The sequence below is a fragment of the Semicossyphus pulcher genome, unplaced genomic scaffold, assembly GCF_022749685.1.
Source record: "Semicossyphus pulcher isolate SPU_LCO1_2020_fin unplaced genomic scaffold, fSemPul1.0.p SCAF_1, whole genome shotgun sequence".
NCBI lineage: Eukaryota > Metazoa > Chordata > Actinopteri > Labriformes > Labridae > Semicossyphus > Semicossyphus pulcher.
Genome location: NW_027211603.1, coordinates 12,399,792 through 12,422,340, shown reverse-complemented (window position 1 = coordinate 12,422,340; position 22,549 = coordinate 12,399,792). Strand labels below are relative to the sequence as shown.

Here is a 22,549-nt window from a genome sequence, read left to right as displayed (position 1 = left end):
CCGCTTGTACTTTTCCCAAAGATGTGTAATATTTGAGTAAAGTTCATAGCCACATTAAAGACGCCTGTTTGAATATGTATTCTATGTCTGAAATATAAATACAATTCTGTTGCTTTAACAAGCTTTTTGCTCTGTGGTTTTTAATTTGTGTTGCACATTTAGTTTCTACACCATCTGAATAGAGCTCAGCTGAGTAAATCATGAAGACAAACAAAATATTAAATTAAAGTTCCTGTGAGGAGACAAACAGTGACAAGATTGATTATTTCTATATAGTTATTTTAAATGCCTGAATCTGCTGGCGAGGGTAGGTGTCAGGCGAAGGGATTAACCACACGCTGCCTTTGTTTACATTTCCAGGGCAAAAATGTAAAGTGAGTGATACATGTGACTGTTAAAGAAAGCCTGAAAATCACCACTTAACCATGTGCAGGAGAAAATCAATCTTATTTGTCCACAGGGGGCGCCAAAATTAAAACAAATCTAAAGTTCCTCACAGGAGCTTTATTAATGTTGATAAACTTCTAGTTCTTTGGTCATAAAGTAAACCTTAAGATCAGTCCAATATATGATAGACAAGACAACAAATGAAATGCTAATGCTAGCATGCTAACTTGCTCACGGTGACATGTTCTTGACCAACATCTTGATTCAGGGTGTAAACATGGGAACATTTTCTAATAAGCTTTAAGCACAATGTACGGCTAAGGCTGGAATGTCATTTGTTTGTGTTCATATTTTGATTATAAACTTGCGAGATTGGTCTATTTTTATTTTGCTGGCCTTTTATGCCTCTATTGAGAGAGAGAGGAAAGTGGATAGAGTTGGAAACAAGGGAAGAGAGAGTGGAGATGACGTGGGGATGACACGGCAAAGGGTCGAGGGTGAGAGCCGAATCTAGGGCCGGTGCATCGAGGACTGTAGCCTCTGTGGATGGAAACTTAGAGAAGGTCTAGCCTTCATAAATTCTATTTTTTTTAAGGACATTTTAGGAGTGAAGTTCCAATTGTTCCATCCTGTAAAATTGACTACTTATTCCAACTAATATAGCATAAACATAATGTTGTCTTTGTATTTTTGTAACCTTTTTATGGTGCTTTTATAGCCCTCTATAACTCTTATCCTCTGTCATTTATTAATCTAACAATATGCAAAATATGTCGTGTCTAATATATGCTATTTGTTTACAGTGTAAAAGAGACACATTTTACCCTTGTTACATGATGGAAAAATACACCTTCAATGTAATAGAGTTTTAGTTAGCCGGTCAAAAAAGTTACACTAAGCTTCTAACTGTGTGAAAATTGGATCATTAAAGAGAAAAGGAATAGATTGCAAAACAATGCAAGTAAATGTTATTTATACTGCACTTAACTATTAGCAAAGTGCTCTTCAAGAGGGTATATAAACAAGAGCCAACATAAGGACATAAAAAAGACAAAAGCAAGAGAGGACACATTCAAATAATAGCTCCATTAAGTGAAATCAGATAAAAGATATAACTTGAGCCTTGTCTTCTTTCCACCCAGAGCTCATTAAATTTTTAAGTCTTTGAGGATTTAAAAGGGCAGTAAGGTATTTTTCTTAGTAGCCTAAGAGCAAATGAGGTCAGATAACTTGTGTTACTTAAATCCACATTTTCCCTCCAATATTCCAAACATATATTTTGTGAAGATTGTCAGCTATCCAGATTGTACAGCTGTGTATGAAGAAACATAAACAATCATTTTGGGGTGGCAAAGTATTCATTAAATTGTGTCAAAAACTTAATAAAATTGAAATTCTATAACAAAGGAAATTGTGTATATTTGGTAGCTTTGTCAGTGAAGGCAAGTGGTAGAAATGCTGTGTGTAAAAGAGGCATGACTTTGGCTCTTTTTATAGCTGTAATAAAGTCTCATTTATATCCCCTATACACCCAAACACAGGTGTTATAACTTGTTTTGATGAATGATTAATAGGACCTCTTGGCTGTGATCGACTGTGGTGTGATATCTTCCTGTACTGGACATTGTGTTTAGAGGAAAGAGCCTATCTATGTGATGAAATACCTTCATTTGTCAGGTAATTACATCCCTACATTAGGCGTCTGAGGACAGTTACGTGAAGTAACTTCTCTTGTTTGACATCTCCCTGATTGTCCCTTTTCAGTTCTGTTAGTTTGATAAATTAGGCTATCCTTTTTTAAAATTGTCTTAAGTGTACAGAGTTTGGTGACTTCAGCAAACTTCTAACATAGATCGTGCAGAGGCTGCTGCGTGGGAGTACAGAGCCTCTGAAGTGAAAGCATCACCATTTTGTTTGTGCTGTTGAGAGAAAAGAGGGACCGGTGAATCAATTACACCTACAAAAATAATTATAAGCAGCTGAGGGACGTGCTGAGTAGCAAATGATTCATAAATAAAGTGTTTTTTCTGTTTAACTGAGGAGCCTATCCCAGCTGTCATTGGGCGAGAGGCGGGGTACACCCTGGACTGGTCACCAGTCAGTTACAATGTTGACTCATAGAGACAGACAACCATTCATGCTCACACCCTCACCTACAGGCAATTTGGAGTCACAAATTAACCAGACGAGCATGTTTTTGGACTGTGGGAGGTAGCTGGAGTAAGGCCCACCTCGTCTGAACTGGGGGTCAAACCAGAAACCTTCTAGCTGTGAGGCAACACCTAGCCTGGTTACTCACCACTGCACAACCGTGCAGCCCTGTAATGAAATGTATGTTTCACAATAATTAAAAACTATATGTGCCACATGTAGCTGAAATATTTGCATTGTATATACTGATAAATTGTACCCATTTGTTCAACATAAAATATGTACTGTATATGTAATTTTAAGTTAACTTTTATTTGCTCTAATATGAATTGTGTAGACACTGAGCAGGAATAACCGGACATAGGACTTTTTTAAATAATGAAAAATTAAGTTATATTATTAAGATTTGTTTTCTCTTGTTATGGAGTTGCAATGTTCAAACAAAATGTAGCCTAACTATATTTATCAATCAACTTCTTTTTTATTTAATCTAAAATGTGAAGACAATATAATGCCAATTTAAAAGCACATATTAGACCATTACTAAATACAGTATTGGGATATTTGTAACCTCAGTAAAAAGGTCCTGGTTTTAATCCATCAAAAGGCTAGATGAATGGATGTTTAATTTATGTAAAGAACAGTCATACCATATATATAACGTTTTAAATGTATGTGGTAGCCCACCTACATAATAAGAGTTTGTGTTGGATGTTGTTGAGGGACATTACATTGACCTTAACACTCTTTGTATGTATTTTCTTTTTATGCCCACAAATTTGATTCTTTTCAGGGACTGTCCAGTTTGTACTCCAGTATGATGAGGCCAATTCAGGACAGTTTGTTATGGCAGCTGTAAAAAGCTGATGATGTTAAACTTCCATGGATCCTCCCTCAGTGGGTGGCCTGAAGCCCCGCTGCCAGCTCAGCTACGTTACTGCTCCGCTGGGAGGGGACGCCACGGGTCAACAAGACGAGTTTGATTTCCCCTGAAAATTTGCACTGAATTAGCACACCATTACATGTCAGTTTATTAGCTACGTTTCTAAATCGGTCGTGTGAAGAGGTGATGCTGGGTGTGGCTGGAATGACGGGCAGGTAAGAGTTTTCACTAGCTTGATAATAACGTTAGAAGCAAACATACACAACCGCTAACTTCGGGTGGTAAGCTAAAGCTAACGTCATATTGAATGGCCAGCGGAAAGTTGGCTAGCTGCTCGGCCAGAAAAGAAGCCCCGTTTATATATAATATTGATATTAACAAAAAAAATTTTGGTGAACAGCGACCGTTTAAAGCTTGGCCCACAATTGACACGTTATAGCTAGATTGGTAACTCACGTCGGCAACGTAACGTCAGCTTGTGTTCTCCACTTTATTGATGCTAACTAACTGTATGGCTAGCACGCTAGTTATGCTGCGTTCCTGACAACTGGGAATTTGAGAACTTCTCAGAAATTTCCGACTTCCTCACTGTGAAGTCTGGAACGCAGCATTTTGCCGACCTCCGACTAAAAATATTCCTTTGAATGCCATTAAAAGTCGGAGTCCCTACATGTGAACTCGGAGCCGATTCAACTACCCCGAGTTCACCATCGACAGTCGGACATTTCAACTGGAGTTCCCAGTTGTCTGGAACGCAGCAATAGCTGTGCAGCTGCAAGTCAACTTAGCTGCCAAATTCCATTTTTAACTCTCAGCCTGAATTTAGATATAATTTTAGAGCTTTCAGATTTACCCCTGTCTAATTTGGAGTATCTTTGACAGCAACGTATGCATGGTATGTCAGTAATGTTACTGGCAATGAGTGTAAAGAAAGTTAAATTAACTTACATTCGGTTTGGATTGTTACAGTTATTTTAGTTTAGCTGCATTTAACATATTTGTGCACCTCACAAAACCTCCTTCAGCATTGGCCTTACACTTCACTGGACTACTTGTATCTACAATCTACATGTAGGTTGTGGGATAGTCTCATACTGTTCGTTATAACATCATGATTATATCTGATTATTTACTCAGTTTATTAGGAGTTGTGTGCATGTATTTATGTATGTGTGACTGCATGTGTGGGTGGATGGAAAGGCATCACAGTGTCCCTGAGCTTTCAGTACCTCTATTCCTTTACCAAATTAGGTGATGACTGTGCAGTGAGTAAGAGTGTTAGTGAGTTCCCCAACTGATTCACATATTATTTCCATTCTCCATGGTGACAGCTGCTGAAACAAGCACAGCAGTAAACATAACAGTTATGTGACAAATGATAAACACTGGTGCATCGCAGTTATTCGTCAGCCTTACATTTCACAGGGCCTCAGAGTGACAGGGGAGAAGTAATATGTATTTTCTTGTCTCATGCAACAGCATTGCTAATGCTCTGGCCAGCGCGGCCTGTGAGCGATGTAAGAGTGGCTTTGCTGCCACTGAGAAGATTGTCAATAGTAATGGAGAGCTGTACCATGAGCAGTGCTTTGTGTGCGCCCAGTGTTTCCAGCAGTTTCCAGAGGGACTCTTCTATGAGGTATTCTACTAAAATATTCTTTCTGATACATTTTATAAATCAACACAATGACGAGCCGTACTTTGCATGCCGCTGTGTGGTGATAATCTGAATGGTTTTATATAGAGGTTTTTAATGTGTCTCTTGAGTCAAGGAATATTAATCTTCTTCTCTTTGCAGTTTGAAGGAAGAAAATACTGTGAGCATGACTTCCAGATGCTCTTTGCTCCTTGCTGTCACCAGTGTGGTGAGTGTCACTGGGACTCTTCATAACAGGGCTGTACAGAACTAGTATTTGTGGGGCTGTGTGACCACTTTGTTAATACAATGAATACTATGAATTATTATAGATTACACTTCCCTTCCAACTTTCTATTTTAAATAAGGGGAATTAAACTGGACAGAATAAGTATTGCCTTTGCACTCAAGCCAAATGGCACAAGAAGGGGATTGTATTGGCTTTTTGGGAACTTGTGTGGGTCTGAACTCTTCGGTAGTTGTTTGGCATTGGCTCATCAGTTTTATGTGGGAGCTTTGTATAATATAAGCAGAATAAAATGTTCTCTAAGTATTCATTTATTGTCATCACAGACACATTTGTGTACATGCAACACCAGTGGCCGCTAGGTCTTTCCTATCGGTCCCTTTTAGCGCATTTAGGCTTTTCTACTCAACGTTTATTTGAGAGCGTTCCCAAACTTGTCTGTGCTGTGCTAGCAAAGCTCTTCACTGCTAACATCCACATGTACTTACGGCACATGTGTTGTAAGGATGCCTGACCTATGTTTCAAAGATCAGATCCCAGAGTGGCCCCTCTGATCTTGCAGGCTATTTATACTCTAAAATTCCTTGTGTTTAGATAGCCCTAGATGCATTTTAAGCCATGTAAGCTTAATTTAAACACTTCTCTTCTGTGTCCAGAGAGACCAACATGGTCTAATGAAATTAAATGAACAATTAAAATGCATCCAACGTCAAAGTGTCACATAGAGAACACTAAAGAAAGCATAGTAGTGTATTGTAGTAACACTAAGACTCTATAATGGAGTGCTCATTAGGTGCTACTGCCTCTACACAAAAAATAACAAGCGGTCCTTACATTATTGGAGAAGTCTAACAGGCACTTGCCTCAAGCTGATCTCTCACTTGTGCTTTCCTTCAGGGGAGTTCATCATTGGTCGTGTCATTAAGGCCATGAACAATAGTTGGCATCCCGACTGCTTCTGCTGTGACATTTGCCAGGCTGTGCTTGCGGACGTGGGGTTTGTCAAAAATGCTGGCAGGTAAGTATCCCGTCTTATTACAGTCTTTATATAACACCATGACAGCCTGTAAAGCAGGTGGTTACACACGTCAAGCTGGTGACTCGCACACTTGCGTTCGAACAAATAATGGAATTTTGAGCAGCTGTGACAGATTATGTCAAAACATAATTTTGAGGCAGCAGACGCTTTCTTGACATCCCTAAATTTTGTTCTCCCCCGCTTACCTCAGGCACCTGTGTCGCCCGTGCCATAACCGTGAGAAAGCTCGTGGCCTGGGCAAGTATATCTGCCAGAAGTGCCACGCCATCATTGAAGAGCAGCCCCTGATCTTTAAGAATGACCCCTATCATCCTGATCACTTCAACTGCAGCAATTGTGGGTCAGTCTTTTTCGCTCCTCGTAACTGTTTGGTACAAAAAACAGCCATACATTTCAGATCCACGGTGGGTTTAAACCTATGATTTTTTTTGTCTATAGAAAGGAACTGACGGCTGAAGCCAGGGAACTGAAAGGAGAGCTCTACTGTTTGCCCTGCCACGACAAGATGGGTGTACCAATCTGCGGTGCCTGTAGGAGACCCATCGAGGGCCGCGTTGTCAACGCCATGGGCAAGCAGTGGCATGTGGAGGTTAGTGAACAAGGAGATTATTAACAGCACACTTGAAACAATGTTATGTTCCTGCTTCTGGTTGTTGTTTTAGGCCTCGTTTACTTAAGAAGTTTGCTCCTCCTAAAGAAAACGACACCTATAGGAGTTTACTTTAGGAATCATTGCCTTGTTTGCTGTGTCCTTGATTTGGTTAGCTGATCAATCAGAGTGACTTGAGTTGATGCGTCCATATATTCAGAGAGATGCACAAACTGCAAGCTGGACTAAAGTGAGCAATCATCAGAAAGACTGTCGACAGGTTAACAAAAGTGGACAAATGTGACACTGACCACCTTTTACACTTGATATTACATGTAATGGTGATACCATTACTCAAGCACAGGAACATTCATTCATTAAATAAGCCACTTTAGAACCAAAGAACTGTTAATGAGCTCATTTGAGGGAGAAGGAGCTCTTTTAAAAAGATTATTCTCCTGAGGCAGCTCATCAAGTTGTGTGTTCATCCATCTGGAGGCTGCTGAATGCAATTCTGTTCAAGTATAAGACCTTCATCAGTGTATAGCAGTCAGTTAAATGCAAAAGACAGTCATTAGTTGAAATAAATGTATCTTACGACTTCAGTTGCTTTATCAGCAAGCGCCAGAAAAGCAGAACAATTTTGAAAAATACTGTGGGAGCACTACCGGAATATTCCAGATCTAACATATCATCCTGGGCTATGTCTATGACATACATATATTCATATAAAGCTCATGAAATATTCATCATTAAGGCTACTATAGAGAAATCAGCACCCTCTCCAAGTGTGTTGACATCTGCTCCTCTTTCACGTGCCTTCATTAGGAGTTTTCCCCCTGTCCCTCAGCAACATTTGTTTTTGTTTACAGCACTTTGTGTGTGCCAAGTGCGAGAAGCCGTTCCTCGGTCATCGGCATTATGAGAGGAAGGGGCTGGCTTACTGTGAGACTCATTATAACCAGGTAAGAAAAATGGAGCCAAGTAAAATAAGGTCTTTTGAGGACACGATAGGCATCACGTGAAGCGGCATAAAATGACACTGCGCTATTATTCCCTCATTGCTCACAGACGACTAATGTCCTTTTTTCTCTGCTATCCAGCTCTTTGGAGATGTGTGCTATCACTGCAACCGTGTGATTGAAGGGGATGGTGAGTATCACTATAATCGGGCTCTTCAGTGCAGTGTTTTTAGTGAATTATATGAAATGTTGCTAAAAGACTACAATATAATTTTAATAATTTTCTGTTTTTCTTCAGTGGTGTCTGCTCTCAACAAGGCCTGGTGTGTCAGCTGTTTCTCGTGCTCCACCTGTCACACAAAGCTCACTCTCAAGTAAGCGATGTTGCTCATTAATGGCTTCTTTTACTAACTAATTGTGTAAAATACTACCAGCTGATTGTTGGTTTCCTCTCACTTTTCTGTCACACTCCTATTTAACCACTTCTTTAGTGTTAAAACTTGTCTTTGTGTATTTCTCTTTCCCGCTACAACTTCCTTTCCCTTTTCCTCCAATTCCTCCTCTTACATGCTTCGCTTGCTGCCTCCATGGTAACTCAGAGATAAGTTTGTTGAAATTGACCTGAGGCCAGTGTGCAAGCACTGCTATGAGCGCATGCCTGAGGAGCTGAAACGCCGTCTGGCCCGACGTGAGCGCGATGCCAAAGACCGCAAGAAAAAACCAGCTGTGTGTCTGTAGACTTATTATTCTTTACAACTCAGCACTCCGTCCCTCGGTTGGTGCTATCTCTGACTACCTCTTTTTCTGTGGTGTTCCCTGTTTACTCCTGTGACAGTATGGCATGATTTGACCGTTTCCTTTTTTATGTAAACACCAAGACTCTGCATTTGTTTTGTGTTCATCTTGTTTGTTTAAAATCTCTCAAGTATGCATGTTTTATTTGACCTTTATTTTAGCAGGAATATTCACTTTGAGATACAAAATCTCTTTTAGAACTTAAGAAGTTAAGTTAGTTTCACACAAAACATACAGAGTACATGAAGAAATTATAAAAGCATGTGTGTGGATGTGGGAGAATCCTGTAAATAGCTTATATAAAAACCACATCCAGATGTCATAAAAAGGTTTTTGGTTTTTTTTTTACATATAAAAGAATTGATGAAGAACTGAAGTTAATGAAAAGAGAAAAATAACAAGGGAGTCCTGGCCAAGACAGCAGCATAAACAGTTGTACATGAAGCACAAACAAAAGACTAAATCAAACAGAAATTACATTAAACAATACATTTCCCCTCAGGTAGATTATCTTAAATTGACAGCTTTCAGCAATAAGTCTGGTGCATTCACTGGTCAAATAATCCTTAATCTTGTTTTGATAACCTACCATGCTAATATAATGCTCCAGTTTAAGGTGACCCATAAGCTATTAATCATTGATTGTTACAGTAATGGTTGCAAATAATGATTTTCTTATTCATTATTTCTTTAAAATGATAATTATAATTCAAAGTGATGTCCTCAAATGTCTTGTTTAGTCAATGAACAGTTTACTGTGATATAAACAGAAAGAAAACAGGAAATCCTCACTTTAAATAAGAGAGAACAAGCTGAATATGTATGTCGTCCCAGGGAGCTCAACACACCGTAACACAATAAAACATGCAAAGAGAAAAAGCACGATCAAATGAAAGACTTGAAGCTGAGGATATTCTGTTTTTGCTGGAAGAAAGTCTGACAGTAGACATGGGCTAGAGCTTTGAATTAAATATCTATCATTGACATGCTCTTTCTTTTCTTCTCTGCAGGAACAAGTTTGTTGAGTTTGACATGAAGCCTGTTTGTAAAAAGTGTTATGAGAAGTTTCCTCTGGAGCTGAAGAAAAGGCTCAAGAAGCTGGCTGAGTCTTTGGGGCGCAAGTGAGCTGCTTCCCTCCAAACATCCTGGATGTATTCCTGCTTTGCCTGTGATTGTAAAATATCCAGGATGACTGCTGCTTGAGACATGAGGAGCCGGCATCGAACACATACAGCGATATTAGTCAGTAAGCTGGGAGCCTTCTAAAGGTTTAAATGTATATCACTGTGGTGTTGTCATTAAGGTGCCTATTAGCAGATTTTTGCTTGTTTTTTATACATTTTTTTATGCATTCCTAAATTGTCCACGTCCTTATTCTTCATTAAATAAGACTTGTAGGGTTCCAGTTTATTTAGACTTTGCCAAGAGAATAATTTCTAATGTCTATATCAAAGACTGTCGTGAACGTGAAAAGTTTGTCAGCATTATTTGATTACACTTGTGCCTTGAACATATAAAGTGTATGTCTTAAAATACAAATTATGGTTATACTGTAACTGACATAACTATATTATAAAGTAATGCCTTAGTGTATCTATCTTTATTAGTATATACTTAAAGCAGAAGTTTACTAGCCCTCTCTTCTTTTGAGTTTGTATTCTTATGTACAAGTAACTACAAAGCAACCACTGTGTTCTTCAAGGTACTGTAATCATGTCTCTAAACGCAAACTTCAAAAAACAATAAACATGTTTCAAGAAAAACTTGATACAAGCTATTACTCGGAGCATCAACAAACCATGAGGTGTTAATTAATCCACCTTTGGCTATGTTAACACTGATACAGATTCAAATAACAGTGTTAGAAGTACGTTAGAAGGTGCTGTAGGACCTACAGGCTCATCAGATTATAATTAAGAGGTGAATATTTTATTAAAAGAATTACTCAGTGACTGTTATTTTGTACAAGTAGTCCCTTGCTTCAAATGTGTGAAAACATCAATTAGTTGAGAGAAAGGACGCCAGCAGAATTAGAAACGCGATCTTTTACAGTAACCAATGGGTGCTAAGGCTCCTGTATGTACTGTACGCCTCCACCACGTGTGATAGTGTCAGGATTCTGCTCGTACTGTAAATGCCCCGGGTCGTTCATCAGATATTTTTAGACAGATGAACGTTTGCAACTTTCTGAGGGAAACAGTTCAAAGGCATTCAGAAGAAAATAAACCTTCAGCTGAGTATTTCACACTTTGATGTTAAAATATCATTGATGACTCAGCACATTGCTGAGGCTGTTTGTAAACTGGAAAAGTACCACACAACAAAAAGACATTTTTGCTATGATGAGCATTTTTTATTACATTTGCATACATTTAGTTTGCCAGGCTTTACATGAAACGGAGAATTCCAGTTTACTGCAGCTTATAAACTGTTTTTGATTTTCTTAATGATCAATAAAGAATTCCAAAACACATCACAGGGAAATTCAATTGATTAAGTACAAATTATACGTTGTGCATGCCTGGTCGGGCTCTAATAAAGATACAATTCTACTATGCCTCTGCAGCAAAGGGATAACTATAAGACATTTAAAAACATGCAGCATGCATTTCTGGTTTAGGTCTATAGGCATAAAACACACACTTAATTATAAGCATTTACAGATTCTAGAGTAAGGTTACAGTGAGACTAACTCAACATAGAATTAAAAAAATATGCAACAAGCTAAAATGTCAAAAATAGAGTAATAAAAAGAAACCTAAAATGAATGTGCTATTTTGTACATGAGGGTTCCCTCATAGTGAACTATAGTCTCAATTATTGTTGCAACACCCCTCTAGTAAGATTGAAACGTGAATATAATTGAGTGGCCAACACAGTGAAAACTGAAATAGAACCCATGGAGAACCTTACTGCTTCTAATATATAAGTACATATTTTAATACATTGAAATAGAGCTAAAAATAAATGTAAAAGCAATGATAGAACAATCTTTGGTCTGTGAGTTTCCTTTGGTTAACATATTTCACAGCTTCTTAACTTCCTGATGCTTTTCTATCTGCCACCTTCCCTTCTTTAACACATTGACACAAGCAAAATAGTGTCTTGTAATAAGGCCTGTTTCACAGCAAACATATTGACTTGTCAGTAGAAAAAGCACACATATTAACATGTTAAAAAATGTGAATAATTCCAGGGATATTAGACTTACTGGAATTGAATTGGATCTCTACATGTAGTTCTTATCCAGACTGGGATTGGATGAGTAATGTTGGGCAGCATGTAATCTAGACAGCTGGTTCTGAGGCTGAGAAAGCGTTGATGGTGTTCGCCTGTATTGTGGTCGGAGTTTTGAGGGTAAGTGAGGAAGGAAGTGTAGTCTGAAAGTTGCCCATTCACCAAAGCTCATTTGTAGGAGGCCTTTGAGGTCATCTGCATCACCAAACACCAGAGCCGAACCATTGAGGTTATTGCTTTTCACAATAGCATTATACTTATCGTGGAATTTCAGCCTCGTTAACTGGGAAAAAGACAAAATATAAAGGTTATAAACACCAACGAGTAAATGATTCAGTTCCTCATTCTCTCTTGGTGGTCAGACACTTCAGCTGATGATTTAAGGTTAATTAAAAAGAAACACAAAAAACAACGTAGGAGCTTATGCCTCTTTAGGGGGTGCTAAGATGTAACACATTTAATTCGAGACCGTTTATTTTCACCATTTGGTCCTAACTCCTGATACTACGATCGAAGGAAGTAGTTTTAGCGTCTTTTCAAAACAGGAACAGGAAATAAAGTTCAAAAGGCAAAATAAAAGCATAAAAAATAACACTGAAATTCGGCAATCTCTTAATACAAAGTTGGTGTTACTTACACTTAACAAATACTGCTTTTTAACAATGATGTAAAAGTTCTAATCCTGAAGATTTACATGTTGTTAAACCATTTTTTAATACTATTTATGCTGTGCATATATGTAACGTTTTTAGCAAAAACTCTCAGTAATAACAACAGCTTGATTTACAGTGCCATCCTACGCCAAGGGATGTACAGGACATGGTGCAGCATGTAATTCAGCATTTCAATCTTATTGAGCCTCAGTGTTTACTGTCAACTCATCCATATGTGTAGCTGTATCCATTTGCTGCATAAGAATTCCAGTAGTGACACATTTTGTGGTTCTTATCGTACAGAAGTCACAGAAATTGCAAAACATTTCTCAATTAGGTTGATGCCAACAGTGGTGGTTATTCATTCTCCGCATGTTTTGAAAGTGGATCAAGTTAAATATTGCAGCAAGTAATGGAACAAGAAGGAGCAGACACAGTGAGCCGCTGGTTGAAGAGCTGCCAGCGACAAGCTGCACACCTCCAACTCCTCAGCAGGGTAACCAAATTCACTGTTCCAGTCTGCTGTGTAGAAAACTACTCATGCTGTGTGAAAATCAGCTTTTTGTTGCTCCTGGCATGATGGAGAAAATAATTTTTGACTGAGTTTTTCATTAAAGGAACATGAGTGCTTTTGGCTGATCTTTAAACAGATTCACTACACTGGTTGTAATTCTGATAGAGTAGCTGCTCAAGAACTGTTTTCTGTACCTACACAGCTTTTGTTGTTCCCAACAGTAAGCACAGGTGTTGCCAAGTCCACCACATTTGAAATCTTGGACAAGTTTCTTACCTCTTCACAAATATCCTCTTCTTTCATTTTGATGATAGTTGTGATTGGCAGAGGAGCCAGGTCCCTCATCCAGCCAGAATCCTTCAGCCTGGATGTCCCTCTGATCTGAGCCAGCTCCCTCCTGATTGAAAGATCCAGGTTCACCGTCGCCTCTTCAAACCTTTTTAAGTCCTTCACGGTGAATTTGAAATCTATTTTGAGAAGCCTTTCAAACATCTCAGGATCACCGTCCTGCTCGAGGAGGTCCTCAATCTGTGGACTCATCACGTACAACTCTGCACTGGACTCAGTGAAGACTTCCCATAAGGTCTTTGAATCATCAGTTTTGGCCACTTTCTTACCATCAATACCTGCTCTCTGTTGAACATCTTCCACACACTGGAGGATCCAGCTGAGGCGGCAGGGCCACCCATTGGCCAAAATTACCCATGCTGCAATGTACTCTGGCTGAGGAAGCTCTTTCTTTAAGGCCTTCATGATTATCACCGTCACTCGAATGGAGTTGATCACCCTTCTCATAGACATGGCATCATCTAACATGTACTGGTTCAGATTCCTTTCATTGCTTGTTAAGACGCTCCTGACCAACTTCTCCACTTCCTCCTCCTTTACATCCAGAGCACTGGTTTTATCAATCAATGGCTTTGACTCTTTGGTGTCTAATACAATCTCCACTAAAGACACATCTGAGGAAGATTTCTTATCACGACCCCCAGTTGTACGACCATCTTCCTTTTCGTTTTTGTCCTTAAGAAGTTTTGAACTGCGGGCGAGGCTGTAAAACAAACTGCGCTTTGAATTCTCGCCCAGTGGTGGGACTGTGAAGGCCAGAGTCACAATGCAGTTCAACAGCGCATAAGCTCTCTCCTCTTTGCTGAAGCAGCCATCTGCAAAGTTCACCTTCTGTACAAGAACATCTGGGTTGACGGCCAGTATGGATATGAATGGACTTTCCTCTTCTGAAAGCAGGATGTTGATTGCATCCAGAACTGCAACAATTTTCTTTGGGGAGCACCGGTCCAGATTGGTGATCTTCAGTACCACACGGATCCTTCTCCTTTCAAACACCTCCATAAACTGGATGAAACGAGACAGGAACCACATTTCCTTCCTCACTTCATTCATGAAGCCCAGCTGGGAGCTGACCTTCTCATTGTCCATCCCCCTCCTGAGGTTCAGATCCTGGCTGAAGATGAGGTTCTTGCCCATCTGGAAGGCGAACCTCAAAGCAGTTGCTGCAGGGACTCCTAATGCAGCTATGAATAGACCCTCCAGCACACCAACCTGGCTATTTGTCGTGTTCACCTCCTCGTCTGGATCCAGCTCAGGTTTGGGAGCTCCACAAGTCAACATGACTACCAGGATGATAATAGGTACAATGAGAATGGACAGGAGGAGAAACCACAGAGGGCAGCAGCAAACCTTTTTGGACCTCCAGTCATTAGGACCCTCCTCCACTTTCTGAAATTTAATAAAAGCAAAATAAGAAAAAAGGGAAGCACGTTTTATGTCGCTGTTATGCTTTAACCACACTAGCAACAAGGCTGTAGCTGGCAGTGGTGGTTGTTAGTTTGTTTGTTGGTTCAACACTTTGGTTGGGACTGTATAGTGTGCTGTATATCAGAAAAATGGCCATTAAATAGCTTTTTCCTTTCGTATAGCGCCATCATGAGCTTAAAGTTAAAAATCTCCCCAACTTTGGATGAATTGAGGTCATGTTTGGCTGAAACTTTCATGTTTCTCTAAGGAATAATTGTAGTAACTATGGTGAACTCCTGACCTCTTATCCAGTGCCATCATAGAAAGCATGAACACAACCTGTGATACATTAGCATCAAAACATGTTCACATGCATGCATTTAATCCCAGTATAGCCACAGAGAGCAGCTAGCGTGGCTGTGGACTCTGATAGCTATTAAAGAAAAGTCGAGACAATTCACAAACCTTCTTCACGACTTCCTGTTCTTCATCATGTTGAGAAACACGGAAAAGTATCAGCTGTAATTTCCCAAAGCTCATCTGCATGGCATTAAGCAGTCGTATGGCAATTCCGGCCCACAGCAGGTCACTGCCTGCAAAATGCCAGGCACTAAAATGCACATAAATGAACCTGATGTTGTGGTGCTGCTGGTTCTGCTCAGTCCAAACGGGCCAGTAGAAGAGCAGTCGGCCAATGAGGGCTAGAAAGCCAGTGGCTGAGGGCTGAGCTGAGCGAGGCCTGGGTCTCATTTTGTGTTCCTGCTCAATTCTTGAGGTCTCCCGCTTCATGTAAACTGCAGATACACAAAACATAACATCACATTTAGGATAAATCATTTAGCTGGTTAGGTATGTGAGGGTAAATAATATGAGATAGATAAAATGTTGCGTTGTGATGTAAAGAGGGTCATGGTTTAAGATGTTTTAGAATCTTGTTTTAGATTTTTATTTTGGAGTTTCTGCAGATATATACAGCAATATGCAAGGATTATGTTTTTTTTTTTTTAATTCAAGTCAAAGTAAAGGCACACCCCCACACTTTTAACAATGGCGATGGAAGGTGGGGCTATAGCAGGGTCCAACATTCCCTCTTGAAAAATGCTGAGCCACCCTCTGGGCAGTGGTTTTGTTTTGAAAAATATTTATGGATTTGAAAAATATAAAACTTGCAAAGAGCACACCACTCTGGCTTAAATGTATTTTTTTTTTATAAGAAACTAAATACATATTTTCATTTACGCAATGACGTATCGGTGACGCGAATGGTGTCGGCCGTTGACCTTCGCTGCTTGTTCGTATTGTTGCAAAGTGCAAGTTTGACTTAATGTGTTGAACATTATAATCAAACGTTATTGTGGCTTTTTATAGCAGTTACTATACTTTTCCAAGTGACTCTGTGAAATTTAACAAACGCTTGAGTTCTTATGTGTTAAAGTTGATCAGCTGACCAAGGATCGCGATACTTTTTTTGTGAGAGGAAACGAGGGGAAGTGGATTATGTTGGTGGCAACACTCACCGACTGCTAATTCCAGGAATGAGGATGCTAATTTATTGGAGACATTCAACGCATGGAGGATGATGAGGAGGATGAAGAGAAAGACCTCCTGAAACAAGCTACATCAATGCTGTAAGTAAGCATTGTGAGCTAAAAGCAATGTGCTGTGTAAATCGGACTAAAGTTAGCTGCAGCTGGCAGCTGCTAGCTAGCTGGAGTTGTGAATCGCTGTTTCTATAGTAACGTAATATATGCTCAGATATCAAGTATTGAACCATAGCAGTGCTGCAGTCGTTTTTCCTCTAAACTGAATGATTTTGTAAATCCACAGATTGTTTTTGTGGTGACTTTAATTTGGATCAAAATTGTTTGGTTGTTTTTAAATAGTCTTTGGATGCGTTTGTTTTGCGCAACAGTAGCGCACGAATTTTTTGTTGTACATTTAGTAACATGCATTTCAGTTAAATTCCGAGGACTATTGAATGTAGTTTTTCCTGTTACAACATTATTTATTTAAGTGGCTGTTAAGTGAAAAATTCCTCCTATAGCTCCCCTAATAACTTCCCCCTGGCGCCGCTACTGATAATTAATGAATGACAGTATTTATGGTCCGTCTTGCAACGGCTCGCGAAGCATTTTTATTGTGTGGACATGAACATGTAAACATAGAGCTGGGTCTAGCGGGTGCAATACTTTCTGCGAAGGCTTAAGAAAACACATTATGACAACACTACATTGCACTGTGTATACTGCAAGACCTTCTGTTGAACACAAAGCAAAAACCTTAAATCTATCTTTTCACCACTGAATGAAGCACATATGTTCAATCTGTTCAGTGTCACTGGTCTATAAAATGGAAATCTTTATTTTTATGTTTGAGCCTTTACATATGATATTTCAGAGCAAGCGAGCTACTTTATTTTCATTTACTCATTTATGGTATTGTGATAAGTGTCTTATAAGTCTCATCTTTAAAGTTGCTTGCTTGTTGTTCATTAGGTAAAATATGCTTATACATTTATGCATTTTTCATCATGTTTGGACGCAGTAATAAGCACAGCCTCTAAGAGGGGCATGCTGCCTTCTTAAAGCGACCATGTGTAATTACCATTATTTATTTCTTATCATATAACATAACTGTGCTCCTGTGTGTCTTGTGCTAGAATATATGTTCAGTGTTTAGGAGAATTATGGTGTGCTTACTTTAGGCCACAGAAATCCCCTGAAGGCCTGCAGAGCAGAAATACAATGTCCACTTTTCAATCAATCAGTCAGAGGTGAAGAACTCATTAAAGCATGAGCTGGCTCTGAGGTCATTCCCATGCTGTAGCTGCTGGCCAAGAGTGGTGAAGACTTCGACAGCAGTGGCATAGTCAGCGCAAGAATTCAACATTATGTTGCCATTGTTGTATAATGTAATATCAACAGTTTTTCTGTGTTTACTTATTGTTTTCATAGTTTAGTTTAGCCAATGTTTTATTAAGTCATTTAAATAACACAGGCTTGTTTAATGTGCTTGCTTTATTGTTATTTCATAGGATTATGATCTGTTGTTGTTCTGCCTGAGATCTTTGCTTAGATCCGCTGCTCAGTCAGGGAAACAGGTTTGTATCATTATGCCCACAGGCAGGCCTAGGCCCTTTTAGATAGGTAAAATAGTTCTGCGCTTAATTATATTTTATTTAATTTGCTGCGTCCATTGGAATGCATGTGCACCCATAGGTGAATTGTGATGGGAGCATTAACTGGGAAATCTTCCACCAATGTTTTGCTAATTATTTTGTATGATTTTGGTGGTTGATTTCTGTTAAGCTCACCCTACACTTACCTGTGCAGGTGGTACATTCCAGTTAGGTGAGGCTGAGAAGATAAAGTTTCATCTTTTCAAGAAGGGGGGAGGAAGGAGTTGTCAGCTTGCATTCATGTTTTGTTGAAGTTCCCTGTGTCTGTTTATTTCCTCTGTTTCACTCATTTTTGTGTTAATAATAGTCACCTTTTTCACACTGCATATTAACCTGCTGCTTCAGCACCTCTTTTTTAAAGTTATCTGCTGCTGGTAGCGCTACATGCTGTCACAGCATTTCCGTTGCTAGCAGGTGCAGTTTCTACTGTCAACATATACTACAGTAGTGTTAACAGTGCACAGTGTGAGGCGTTAACTGTAAACTAACACTGTGTACAAACCATTTGAAGTTTATTTTTTATGTTTGGTGACAAAATAATATTTTTCAAGACCTCCATCCCACAGTTCCTACACACAGACTGTAGACACTGTCACAAGGCTTAAAGTGGTTATTAGAGTAAGAGTCATCCAGCGCGCAAGAGTAGCAGCATGCTGAGGAAAAGACAGAGTGATAATTTACCTTCCATTTGTTTGAGGATCATGTTAGTTCGATTCTCACACGAGGAGTAGAGTCCTACAGTCGCAGGCGATGACACTTTTGTCAGAGTCTTGGACAGTGCATATGCATAGATATCATCTGTGAGGAGATTTGAAAGATAAAACACAGCATGCATGACTCATGTAAGACATGTAAAATTATTTCATATCCTTATCCACAGAGCCTTCTGTTGGCAAAAGCATTAGCCAATAAGTAACTTGTGTTGAATGATTATTTGACACACCTAATTAGAGAATGAGTCACATTAAAACTCAGACAACTGGATCCTGCGGTTGCCACGCTCAAAGGATTAATCGATATCAGACAAACTGAAAAAAAACAGTGCAGGTACACGAAACTGGTTAATCTAGGCATTATAAAGGTGAGCATTTGGAGGCCAAGTCAACACCTTGAACTCAAACCATTCCTTAATCATTATCCTGCTGAAAGAGGCCACTGCCTAGGGAGGTAGGTGGTACGTGTTAAAGTAACATCCACATGAATGGCAGGACCCGAGGATTCCCCGCGGAACATTGCTCAAAGAATTATATTGCCTCCGCCAGCTTGCCTTCTTCCCATAGTGCATCCTGCTGGTTCCATGTCTCCCCCAGGTAAGCGACGCACAAGCATCTGGCCATCCACAGAAAAGAAAACGCTTTTCATCAGACCAGGCCCCTTCCTCCATTGCTCCGTGGTCTAGTTCGGACCACACGTGCCAGCCGTCGCTTACCATGTGCGTCAATAAGCCGGTTCATGGGTTTTCCTTCCTTGGACCACTTTTGTTTGCCACTGCAGACCGGGAACACCCCACAAGAGCTGCAGTTTTCAAATCCTTCCAACACATCAACTTTGAGTGCAAAATGTTCGCTTGCTGCCTAACATATCCCACTGACAGGTGCCATTGTAATGACATAATGAATGTTATTCACTCGACTGTGAGTGGCCATGTTATGGCTGATAAGTGTATATATACAGCACTTTAAACAGCATAAGGAAATAAGTGAGATTTTTTTCAACAGGCCTCCCATTATTGAGAAATAAATACAACAATAATAACAAAAGAGCAGAGACATCCACAACAATGATACTGCTTAAACAAAAGCATTGTTGATTAACGGAGGTCCAGAAAGGTCATGTGTGCACGTGCTCGTTTTAGACAATAACTGATGTTTGTTTACTCCTGAACAAAGCGAAACTGAAAGCGAAAATGCAGTCCCTCTGAGCAGGAGGGGAGAAAGCAGTGCAGCATTACCTGCGGAGAACTCACCTTTTGTTGGCTTATGCATGATGGCTGTGTGGTGTGACACGCGGCTTTCACAGAAAATCCCTTTGACCTGTGGAGAATAAGAAACAGCAGGGAGCTCAGTGCCGGCAGTTAGGAGCTGTTTGCTTGCATGTGTGTGCGTGTATTGGGTGTGTGCTTTCCATACAGGTCCCTCCTTGTTTTTCTTTTTTTTACATCTCTTCCTTATGTTGATGTCGTTTTTGAGTGATAGATGGGGTATTCTTGTGTCATTGGGGACAGATGTAATTATACCTGAAAAACAGCTTCTTTTTTTTCAGTTCTTGGTAAAAATAAATATGCGGAAATACTTTCCAAACAGACACCTGAAGCACAAGTACAGTGTCATTTTACCTCTAATAAAGCAGCTGCAACTCAGCTATACAGTGCACAAGCTAAGACTTGTGGAAGCCTGACAGAGGAGGCGTTGGAAAATTCAAACTAACTGTACATCATGCTGAGCAGACACAAGTGTTTTCAGTCTCCAGTGCTCCTATGTAAAAACCTCCTGTTGAATCACTCCTCTGACTTTAACTTGAGGATTTGCTGTTAAAGATTTTTCTGTTCATGTGCCGAACTCCTCGACAGCTAAATGAAAAGGCCCCACGTGTGGCTCGAACGTCCTTGAGAGTGCTTACATCGCAAAACCAGAAATTCACGACCCACAGTGATTACATTTCGCGTTTTCTAAGTGGTGATTGACGGGCCTTTTAAGTGAGTTGTTTTAAGACGATGGCTGACATTCATGCACGTGTATGCACCCTCTTAGAGTACAGGCGGTGTTTTTTATGAGCCGAGAAATGTCAACAGTTTTGCTGTGTCAATGATTACCTTGCATTACCTTCTCCCTTTCCCTGCTGGCAACATATTTGCTCTTTGCGTTCGTGCCTGTACATGCCTTGTAGGATGCCTTGAAGTTTTAGAGGCAGTTTAACATACCATACACAAAAGTAAGTTACAGACAAACCTTTTTTCTTTTGCTAAAGTTTATGTTTAACTTTAATGGTGCGACTTTTGATCTGTGCGCAAAGACTGACAAATACCTAACTACAACCGTAAACTTTAATTGATCCATAACCTGCAATAAAATAATGACTTATTATATTCTGTGTCAAACTAAGATACAGATGAAACAAGCTTACCTGTTTGAGTTCCAAATATCAGTCCTGATCTTTATTTTGACTCATTTTAAATCGCTCATTTCAATGTACAGTACACAGAGAGCACCATGGAGCAGTAGCAAAGGTGTGTGTGTGAACCTTACACCATCAAGACCTCCACGCTGTAAAACTTTACAACCCAGATAAGAGAGAAAAAGAGGCACCTGATAACGACAGTGTGTCTGTAGGCCGGACTCTCTCCAGGAAGTGCTGTCACATATGAGATGAAATTATTTCCCAGAGATGGAGCTGTGCGTTTCTTCCATTCTGCCTTTTCCAATCCGTTAGCCCCATAGTCCTGCTCCCAATCTTCTCTCTATTCATAGAATCGCGGTGAAGTGGGCAGTTCCTGAAAGCATTACGAGCTAGTAAAATCCTCATTCTTGCTATAGCTCGTGGCGTTCACAGTCCAACTTTTTCAGGCCGTGGAAAAATGGAACAAATGAGTGATTTCATGCCGGAGCCTGGGGTCTGCATGATTCATGAACTGAATTCCAAGTTTTGGAGTCCCCCAGGTTGAGAATGGCTGGATTGCTCTGCGCGGCCTGAACTGACACGCACAGCGGTTAAGATGCCAAAGCAGCAGCACCAAAGCCTGTATTTGCCCAGAGCAGGATTTGTTATGACATAACTGGTTAGTCAAGCTTTGAAAAACAAGCTAGAAGCCTAATTTCATTTGGCATGTTTAGTTTTTTCTTTTTGGCATTAGCCTACTTTTGCCATCTGGTGTCGCAGTATACCTTCAGTCCCTTAGAAAACACTGCAGATAGACTTTGAAAATGTATAAAAAGAAGACATGATTTATTTCACTATATTTAATTGAAAGCTATTTTTTTCATGTTGATCATGGTTGAATACAGGATTTCTCATGAAGCTTGTCTGTCGTAGATAAATGTCAACCCATGTCTCTTTTTTGTACATAAATTACATCTAAAACCGCACGTACGCCGGTGTAAACATAGATGTATACTTTCACTGAACTCTGTGGGCACAGTGATGTTCAGGTACATTAGCTATAGAAGCAGACAGATTTAATGGTTATGTCTTTTTCAGTGAAATTGAAGATTGGAAAAGCCTTTTTAATGTTGTATTGCATATTTTATGATGATGTAAGTGCTTCATATTTTAGTGAAATGTCTGATGACATTTATGCTGAGTTCTACTGGATTGAAGGGAACTTAATTGTAGAGCTCAGCATAGGAGACAAAATTTGCCATGTAATATTCTATGTGAAAATAATGTTGTTGTGTTATGAATAATTTGCCACTTGCACCCTAACACTAGGGATGGGTATTGTTTGGATTTTATCAATACTGGTTTTAATACCAATACAGCTTATCGATACTGATACTCATCAATTCTCTTATCTTGGCGACAGCTCTGTG

General features: G+C 39.6%; 2 protein-coding genes across 4 annotated transcripts; one reads left to right on the top strand and one right to left on the bottom strand.

Annotated features, from left to right (window-relative positions):
- The first annotated feature begins 3,497 nt into the window (after positions 1 to 3,497).
- On the top strand, positions 3,498 to 11,655 carry lims1 (LIM and senescent cell antigen-like domains 1). Of its 2 annotated transcripts, XM_069657929.1 has the most exons (11): positions 3,498 to 3,636; positions 4,901 to 5,057; positions 5,217 to 5,283; positions 6,199 to 6,319; positions 6,531 to 6,680; positions 6,779 to 6,929; positions 7,802 to 7,894; positions 8,033 to 8,081; positions 8,190 to 8,265; positions 8,491 to 8,666; positions 9,697 to 9,780. In XM_069657929.1, the coding sequence occupies exons 1-10, from the start codon at positions 3,608 to 3,610 to the stop codon at positions 8,627 to 8,629; spliced, it is 1,032 nt and encodes a 343-aa protein (XP_069514030.1). In that variant the 5' UTR covers positions 3,498 to 3,607; the 3' UTR covers positions 8,630 to 8,666; positions 9,697 to 9,780. The 2 variants fall into 2 exon arrangements, with proteins under 2 accessions (XP_069514030.1, XP_069514031.1); XM_069657930.1 differs by lacking the exon at positions 8,491 to 8,666 and having other exon boundaries at positions 9,697 to 11,655.
- Positions 11,038 to 21,662, bottom strand: nkpd1 (NTPase, KAP family P-loop domain containing 1). Of its 2 annotated transcripts, none has more exons than XM_069657926.1 (6): positions 21,329 to 21,662; positions 19,990 to 20,056; positions 18,705 to 18,821; positions 15,311 to 15,639; positions 13,367 to 14,827; positions 11,038 to 12,206 (listed from the first exon to the last, which is right to left on the bottom strand). In XM_069657926.1, the coding sequence occupies exons 2-6, from the start codon at positions 20,006 to 20,008 to the stop codon at positions 11,916 to 11,918; spliced, it is 2,217 nt and encodes a 738-aa protein (XP_069514027.1). In that variant the 5' UTR covers positions 20,009 to 20,056; positions 21,329 to 21,662; the 3' UTR covers positions 11,038 to 11,915. The 2 variants fall into 2 exon arrangements, with proteins under 2 accessions (XP_069514027.1, XP_069514028.1); XM_069657927.1 differs by lacking the exon at positions 21,329 to 21,662 and adding an exon at positions 21,147 to 21,181.
- Between the last annotated feature and the right edge of the window lie 887 nt (positions 21,663 to 22,549).